At 38.7% G+C, this 9,300-nt stretch overlaps 1 protein-coding gene across 1 annotated transcript; it reads left to right on the top strand.

Moving 5' to 3' along the window:
* The first annotated feature begins 494 nt into the window (after positions 1-494).
* LOC128208887 (rho-related protein racC-like) lies at positions 495-7,934 on the top strand. Its single transcript, XM_052912567.1, has 3 exons — positions 495-1,624; positions 4,920-5,008; positions 6,312-7,934. Exons 1-3 carry the CDS (start codon positions 1,447-1,449, stop codon positions 6,720-6,722), a joined length of 678 nt encoding a protein of 225 aa, XP_052768527.1. The 5' UTR covers positions 495-1,446; the 3' UTR covers positions 6,723-7,934.
* The last annotated feature ends 1,366 nt before the right edge of the window (positions 7,935-9,300 follow it).

Below are 9,300 nucleotides of genomic sequence, written 5' to 3' on the forward strand. Positions count from 1 at the left end.
CATTTACCCTCGTGTGTGTGTGGGGGGGAGGGGGTGTAAGTACTAAGTCCATGTGGCCTTGTGATTCAGTCGTCGGTTTTTTTTTCGTCATTTTAACCGGCGTGGGTTCGCACCCCACTAATACCAAAATACTTTTTTTATACTATAATTGTATTTTTTTTCTGCAATATTGATATCATAGAGTAAAATAATGATAAAATCAATGTTTTCACATGCATAACCGGGAAAACTAATGTTTGGTCCAAAAACATGAGCGAGTCCCTTTAAAGTTAACAACGCGGTTAACAAATTTCAGGCCAATCGACCCAATGTTGTTCCCCTGCACTTTAGTAACACTATACTCGTGATTATTTTTTTACATTTTGCTTTATTTTCGTTTTCTGTATTAGTTTCCTTTCCTATATTTACCAATATATTAACGATATAAACTTCCTGTTCGTTGTTATTTTCTAATTTTGTATTTACACGGAAGCAGTCTAGCTCTGGACACAATAATACCACTAGCCAATAAGTATGTAAAGTCATGAACGGTGATTTTGTTATCAGTGTCCCATCTTATGAAGTCATCAGCTTGTACATCCGGGCACTTCACAGGCACGGAAGTTCACCAACATTTGTAACTGCTGGATAAGTACCATAATTTATAGCTACAAAATAATACCGCAAAATGGAGGATATTATGATAATTTTATATATTTATATATGACGTTTAAGGGAATAAAGAGAGGGGAATACTTGTGTCGTGTACTTTTCTTGGAATATTTTGAAATTGTGTAAAATATGTGATTGGTGGAGTTTTTGAAGTTATTTTAGAATAAAGTATTGTTTATATACATGTACGATTTTAAGGAAAAGGAAACTCAATAGGCAAACCAAAATGCAGCAATTATGAAACAACGCGCTTGTGATATTAAAGTACAGTAAAATTAAACTTAAGGCTTGTTAAAGTAACACAGATTCGAAAGTAAAGGATTACAGCAAATTAACAGTTGAAAATAAAGGACATATTTCTTGCAAAAAGTGGAGCAAATCACAAAAGGAAAGCAATGACATTTCTAGGAAAGGACTACAGCTTATTACTAACAGAAAACAAGGACTTTTGAATTGAAAAACCGTTGTAAATACATGTAGTACATTTCTAGCAAAATACTGCAGCAAATAACAAAATAAAAAACTTCTTCAGTAGGGGACTGCAGCAAATTTCAAGCAAAGGACGGTAGTAGATTAATAATCAAGAAAATGACATAATAAAGTCCATGTAAAGGATTACAGCCGATTACAAGTAGAAAAACAGAGAATTATCAAACCAAGGACTGCATCAAACTACATCAAACTACAAGTTGAAAATAAAGGAATTCTCCACCTTCAGAAAAGGGTAAAGCTACTGCCCAAAAGTAGAAATAAAGACTTTTTTAAAAGCAGGTTTACAGTAAAACAAACTTAGCAATGAACAATCCCTCGGGAGATACGGCGCAACCAGTGGACCGATCCTTGAAGGTGACGGTGGTGGGCGACAGCGGAACCGGTAAGACGTGCCTCCTCAAGGCGTTCGCCAACAACAAGTTTCCGGAAGAGGAAACAAACTGTCAGAGCCTGTTTGAGAATTCCAAGGGGACCATCAGAGGTAATCATACCACACGCTTATCGGATAATTTTAATGTTAAGAGTAGCGTGCAAGATTATGAGTGTATTTTAGACAGATTGCGACACGCAACATTTAAATGTACGTACAACTTATTGACATCAACGGCAACCACGGTACTTTATGCCGTTACATTTCATACATAAGTAGGGAAACTGACTGACAAAATCCCGTTTATATGAACATGAGGCATGGGAGACAACTCTTCTAACAAAAAATATCGTATGTTACAATTAAATACTCTTCAATAACCCTGTACTGTCAGTTGTCTCCGAAGGCGAGTGGTCTCAGTTTCTTGTTTAAAATGTATTATTTCAATGAAATCGCATGTCAATTAAATACTCTTCAGTGAACCTCTACTGTCAGTTGTCTCCGCAGGTGACTGGTCGAAATAACTGGGTCAAAAAATTGTAGTGATCAGGCGAGTTCAATTTGGGCTTACCGGAATACTTTTTTCTACTGGAACATTAGTATGAGTGTCCGTGCACATGTGATTCAGAGTCAGATTTCCGGAGACGTTCCTTGCGGAACCAATGCCTCATCAATTACTCATGACTACGAGATTATCCTAGCCAAATTGCACACAGTACACAAGTAGCGCAATGGTGTATCGTGGATATTTCAAGAGTGCTACTTCATCTTTGAAGAGGTTTACAGCGTGTAGTCGGTATCTAGGGCTTACGTTAACCTGTGATCTACGTCATACTAGTATGAGAAGGCTCGTGCGAAGTGGACCGCAATGATTCATACACAACCAAAAGGAGAGCATTTTTTGCAGAGTCGGTCAGTCCATCCTTTGACGTAAAAAATATTCGCAAACGACTTTAAAGCTGTTCTCTAACAGATTGACAGTTTTGACTTTATTTTTTATTTTTGTCTCAGGATCAGCTGATTTTGGTATCAATGCCTTTAATTCAGTCATATAAGATAACCCACAAGAGAAAAGATCTCAAATGTTTGGAAAACCGCCGAAAACAACATTTTTTTCTTAAAGTGTTAGTAACGCTTTGAGCCATACAACATCAATTTTCTAACATAAATATGAAAAGCTGCGATCTGATCTTTTGTCAGCAACCTAAAATCACGATTGGTTTCTAGACATTTACACAATAACTGGCTGAATCCGAGATAAAAAAAGAAAAAGATTTTCAATCTTTGAGAGTGCAGATTTAAGATCGACTGCAATGTCCATGCGATGGATATATAACAGTTTAAGCAGAACTAATGTTAGGCCAGATGTTTTTATTTGCTTTCAATAATAACTCGTAACAAAGGGTAAGTAGGCATTTTTTCTTATTTTTTTTTGAAAAACCGAGATTATGAACCAAACCCCAAGACGTATATCATGGTACATGGTATCACTGTTGAACACAATTTTCCATATAAAATGGTCATATCTTAACATGTTTACTCAAAGAAATTCATTTATTTAGAAAATTACTTAAAACAATCCCTATATTCATCAAGACGCAACAAAATGTATGGTTGGGGGCAAAAGTTAGGGTCCGTCCGTCAAGTGGAAACAAAGATTTTTTGTTTCGCCTTTCGCAACCACTCTTAAGTGGCATTTAAGCTAAGGGTGCTGCACCCTGTCCTTTTTTGTAGAACCCTTCAGCCTTTATGGAGAACAACATGTGCACGTTTCTGCCTCCGAAGAGACCAATATGGGCACCCTTTTGCCCTCATGGAGACCAACAGGTGCACCCTTCTGCCCTCATGGAGGCCAACATGCACCCTTCTGCCCTCACGGAGAACAACATGCACCATTCTGCCTCCAAAGAGACCAATACGGGCACCTTTTTGCCCTCATGGAGACCAACGTGTGTACCCTTCTGCCTCCAAAGAGACCAATATGGGCACCTTTTTGCCCTCATGGAGACCAACGTGTGTACCCTTCTGCCTCCAAAGAGACCAATATGGGCACCTTTTTGCCCTCATGGAGACCAACGTGTGCACCCTTCTGCCTCCAAAGAGACCAATACGGGCACATTTTTGCCCTCATGGAGACCAACTTGTGCACCCTTCTGTCTTCATGGAGACCAACAGGTGCACCCTTCGGCCCTCATGGAGGCCAACATGCACCCTTCTGCCCTCACGGAGACCAACATGTGCACCCTTCTGCCCTCATGGAGGCCAACATGCACACTTCTGCCCTCACGGAGAACAACATGCACCCTTCTGCCTCCAAAGAGACCAATATGGGCACCTTTTTGCCCTCATGGAGACCAACGTGTGTACCCTTATGTCTTCATGGAGGCCAACAGGTGCACCCTTCTGCCCTCATGGAGGCCAACATGCATCTTTCTGCCCTCATGGGGGCCAGCATGCACCCTTCTGCCCTCATGGAGACCAATATGTCCCCCCTTTTGCCCTCATGATGACCAACGTGTGCACCCTTCTTGTACTCATGGAGATCAGCATGTGCAACCTCCTGTCATTACGGAGACCAACATGTGCACCCTTCTGCCATTGTGGAGACCAGCATGTGCACCCTTCTGCCACCATGGAGACCAGCATATGTACCCTTTTGCATTCATGGAGACCAACATGTGCATCCTTCTGCCATCATGGAGACCAGCATGTGCACCCTTCTGTCCTCATGGAGACCAGCATGTGCACCCTTCTGTCTTCATGGAGACCAGCATGTGCAACCTTCTGCCAACATGGAGACCAGCATGTGCACCCTTCTGCCATCATGGAGACCAACATGTGCACCCTTCTGTCCTCATGGAGACCCGCATGTGCACCCTTATTTCATTATGGAGACCAGTATGTGCACCCTTCTGTCATAATGGAGACCAGCATTTGCACCCTTTTGTACTCATGGAGACCAACATATTCACCCGTATGCCCTCATGGAGAACTGCATGTGCACCCTTCTGCCCCCATGGAGACTAACACATGTACCCTTATGCCTTCATGGAGACCATAATATGCACCCTTATGCCCTTATGGAGATCAACTTGTTCACCCATCTGTCCTGATTGAGACCAACATATGTACCCTTCTATCCTCATGGAGACCAGCATGTGCACCCTTCTGCCCTCATGGAGACCAACTTGTGCACCCTTCTGTCCTGATTGAGACCAACATATGTACCCTTCTATCCTCAGGGAGACCAGCATGTGCACCCTTCTGCCCTCATGGAGACCAACTTGTGCACCCTTCTGCCCTGATTGAGACCAACATATGCACCCTTCTGCCCTGATAGAATGAAATGCTTTGTGGGTCAGATTATATTGTGTTGAATTTACATCCAACATTTTTTGCGTTTCAGTTGGAAGCGGGGGAACATTTGAGGTTCCAGTGGCGTTCACTGTCGGAAACGAGCGTATAGAGTTTGGACTTACAGATACCATCGGAACGGTAACGATTGTTTATTGGCATAGTTGTATAAGTCATTAAATGTCATAGATGAAGTATGTTTAAAATCAGTAGATGATGGGGGGGGGGGTCATCTAATGTCAATAAAATAGGGGAATGAATACTGCTTCGTCATGCAGACGATACAATAAATTATGTATTTTAAAAATCCATGTGTTTAGTAAAAATGTGTGTTTTATATGGTATAATTTATACCGTTGATCCTGATGAATGAAATCTTCATGATCGGACCAGAACATCATACTTGCTTTCCCAAAAAGAAAAGGTAAAATTAAAATTCCCTCATGATTGGACAACAAAATCATACATGTGTAAGCAAACTCGCTGACAAAAGAAATACGAAGGTTGCTTTTTTATTTTTTTGTCTTGGAAAGAGCAAATTTTTGCGTAAATATCTGCAAACCAATGATATAAGATTGCTGACAAAAAATCAGATCGTAGATTTTCATATTTCCGTTCGAAAATTGATGTTTTATGCATTTTTCTTAAACCGTTAGCCATAAAACATTAATTTTCGAACGGAAATATAAAAATCTGCGATCTGATTTTTTGTCAGCAGTCTTATATAACTGGTTTTCATGGATTTGGCAAAAAATGGCTCGTTCCCAGACAAAAAATTGTCAAAACGTTCAATCTGTGAGAGTGCAGCTCTAAACGCAAAACAGAAAATTAAAAAAAATTTTTTTTGACATACTACGACATTTTTAGCCCAATAAATGTCTTGTAAATGGGATGAACATTCGTTTATCAAAAGTAACTTTCGAAATACAGTCAAACCTGGTCGTATGGTCACCTGTTCTAAACGACCACCTGTATTTTTCGGCCACTCCAAATTCCTCCCATACGTTTTTTCTCTATAAAGTAAATGCATTAAGTGGCCACCTGTCTAACGCGGTTGCGGTCAATTATCTTTAATCCCAAGTAGCTTTTTAGCACTAATTAACGGCCATTGTCGCTGACATTGTACATAAATTGCGTTTTAAAGCCTTTCAGTAGCGAAATTGGATATTTGCCACAATTCTATGTTGCCCTTTTTCTAGGAAATGTTCCGCTCACTTCAAGTAACGGATATTCAAATTGGATATCTGCCATAAATTTCTTCTTTCAAGGAGGGGATTACCACTCACTTCAAGAAACGGACGTTCAATTGGATATCTGTTACAAGAAATGGACGTTCAAATTGGATATCTATGGGGGGTCGCTCTTTTTTTCAGTGGAAAAAACGCTCACTTCAAATAATTGATGTTCATATTGAATATCAGTCACAATGTACTCTCTTTTTCAGGAGAATTACCGCTCACTTCGCGAAGTGTTTGCAGCGAACACGAACATTTTTCTGGTATGCTTTAGTGTGACGGATCCTGTAACAATGGAAAATGTCAAAACTAATTGGTTGACTGAGATTAAAGCTCTTACTCCCGGGGCACCATTTATTCTTGTGGGAACAAAGACTGATCTCCGACAGAGTACAGAGGTTTTAGAACGTTTGAAGTCTCAGGGAGCGGACCCAGTGTCCATGCTAAAGGGGATAAAGATTGCAAAGCGCATTGGCGCTTTGGAATATGTTGAGTGCTCCGCCGTTGATATGATTGGAGTCAAGGAAGTGTTTACTGCCGTTGCTATGGTAACGAATCCAAACAGTGAAAAAAGCGGTGGAAAACGAAAACCTGAAAACGGCCCATGTGTATTGTCATGATATGTAACAGCAATTTTGGGTGATTGTGTGTAAATATTTAACATATGCTATTTAAAGTGCTTTTAAAAAAAAAACACGTATGTATCAGTTACACGCATGATTTCAATTATTTTTCATTTTAATATATTTTTATCAAGGCAATAGATTACTCAGTCAGTTTGATTTTAATAAGGATGTTCGCTTTCCAGTTTCCACAATTTCTACATAAGGCCAAAAAAAAAATTGTTTGTTTAGGGTAACCTTCCCAAAATTTCTAGATAGGGTAGGTAGGGATTTTTTTTTTTTCAAAATTTGTCGTAAGTTCAGAGTGTTTTCTTGCACATGGCAGTCTTTCCTACATTACTGTCATTGCCTGACTTTGTTTAATCATATTAACAATAATTCTGATTAAAATGTGCATTTATCCGCTCTTCGTAACTCTCTATTCACTAACGAATATTTTTTGGTTCAGAAACGGAAAAAAATAGTTAGGATCGGCGCATTTTTATAGGTAGGGTCGGGTTACCCGAAACGGACATTTTTTTAGGCCTAAGCGAAAAGGCAATTTAAACACGTTATTTGCTGGCAAAAAACGAGTTGTTTTTGTTAATGATAGCATGCAAGCCATTACACAATTCCGTAGCACAAAACTTATTTTTTTAATGTAACGATGTATCTTCCGCCTTGTTGTAAACTTGTGTTGCTACTTCAAAGCTAATATTTGAGCACATTCAAGTTGAACAGTGACATTTACCGGAAAACGACTCTTAAAGGACCTCGTGCTGTGTAGATACAGTTTTCGTGAAGTTGTAAATCCTTACATGGAATACTTTTGAATTGATTTACTTATCACGTGAATGAATAATACATGTATGTAAACATCGTATGGATGAATGGACGTATATTTTTTATTAAGCAGAGAGTTATTTTGGATGCAGAAACAAATACTGTCGAACCCCGTTGTCTCGAGCTCCCAGGAACCGGCGAAAATACCTCGAGCCTCTCAAAACTTCGAGCCAAGCAGGAATGTTTATCTTCAGTATTAAGAAATCTGTTCTTTAGATCGATTTCGAGCCAGAGAATATTTCTAGCCTAGCGAGTTCTAGCTAATGGGGTTCGACCGTATAGTTAAAAGATCTGTCACAGAAACGTGTCAATGCCCTCAATTGGGCCTTGTCGAGAAGATGTCTTGAATAAACAACATGAAATTTAAATAAAATGTTTGAAAAAATATCATTGATCTTTTTATTATCATGACAAATGCCTTCGTTAGTGTTCTACTAATCTGTGAAGTTTGAATTTCCAGTAATAGGTAAAAAAGTAAGCTTCAGCTCCGCCGACGATGGGGACCCTAAGGTCTTTAAAATATATTCTACTATCGCAGGATATTTATAATAATGTATGCTTTCCGGTGTTTGGATCAGATTTATCTGAGAAATAAAATTGATATTTCACTGTTAGCCCTCAGTTCCAAATTGACGTCAGCGCGCACAGGGCTCGGACATAAATTTCAACGACGTTATTTCAGAAATGACGGTACGTTCTCATACAAATTGTCGCTATTATCTAAAAATCAAGTACATTATATATAAAATGATTCTGAGTCCAAAGCATCTGTAAACATTGATTAAGATTATTCAAACTGATTTCTTAACAAAAACATGTTCTACATTTCAACAGAAAACTTAAAGCTGCACTCTCACAGATTGAATGTTTTGACAACTTTTTTTTAATTTTTTGTCTTGGAACGTGCCAATTTTTGCGAAAATCCATGGAAACCAGTTAAACAAGACTGCTGACAAAAAATAGATCGCGGATTTTTATATTTAAGTTCAAAAATTATTATTTTATGCATTTTTTCTTAAACCGTTAGTAACGGTTTAAGCCATAAAACATTAATTTTCGAACGGAAAGATGCAAATCTGCGATCTGATCTTTTGTCAGCAATTTTTTATTATTGGTTTTCAGATATTTACGCAAAAATTTGCACTTTCCAAGACAAAAAATAAAAAATAAAAAAAATGGTATACTTGTAAGAGTGCAGCTTTAACAATATCTCTGTAAAACTTGTTATATACATTGTTTGTTGCGATGTGAAACAATTTTCTAGGAATTACCACAGTACAGTTGTCTATAATCATCTAGCTATTATCTGAATAAATGGCTTGATGCAAATAACAAGGCCTTTATTTTCCCCATTTATCTCATGTCAGTGATATGCAAATGTTAGCTGCAATGTTTAAAAAACACGTTTTTTTATAATGTTCATTTATGTTTATAATAGGCACTGACTTGAGCAATGGTTATAAGGTACCTTGTTCACAAAAATGAGAATGTTGGATAACTGGGGCCGGTTTCAATAAAGATCTTAGTTAGTTTAAACTTATTTAATTTTACAACGATTGTGAAACAAGCTATTGCAATTTATATTAATCACTATCGTTGGCACGTTGTTGCGCGAGAGTGTGGTCTTGTGTTGTGGGGGGAACCAGAGTACCCGGAGAAAACCCACTTGTCCGGCTTGGTGACCACTAACCAAACTCACATGCGCAGGCCGGGAATCGAACCCGGGTCGCCTTGGTGAAAAGCGAGTGCGCTA

The sequence above is a fragment of the Mya arenaria genome, chromosome 11 (genome assembly GCF_026914265.1).
Source record: "Mya arenaria isolate MELC-2E11 chromosome 11, ASM2691426v1".
Lineage (NCBI taxonomy): Eukaryota > Metazoa > Mollusca > Bivalvia > Myida > Myidae > Mya > Mya arenaria.

Bases quoted from the DNA above. Each gene is read 5' to 3' on its own strand.
- LOC128208887 (XM_052912567.1), top strand. From the start codon at position 1,447: ATGAACAATCCCTCGGGAGATACGGCGCAACCAGTGGACCGATCCTTG. The intron at 1,625-4,919 runs GTAATCATACCA...TTTGCGTTTCAG, and splicing joins TTCCAAGGGGACCATCAGAG to TTGGAAGCGGGGGAACATTT. The intron at 5,009-6,311 runs GTAACGATTGTT...TCTCTTTTTCAG, and splicing joins TTACAGATACCATCGGAACG to GAGAATTACCGCTCACTTCG.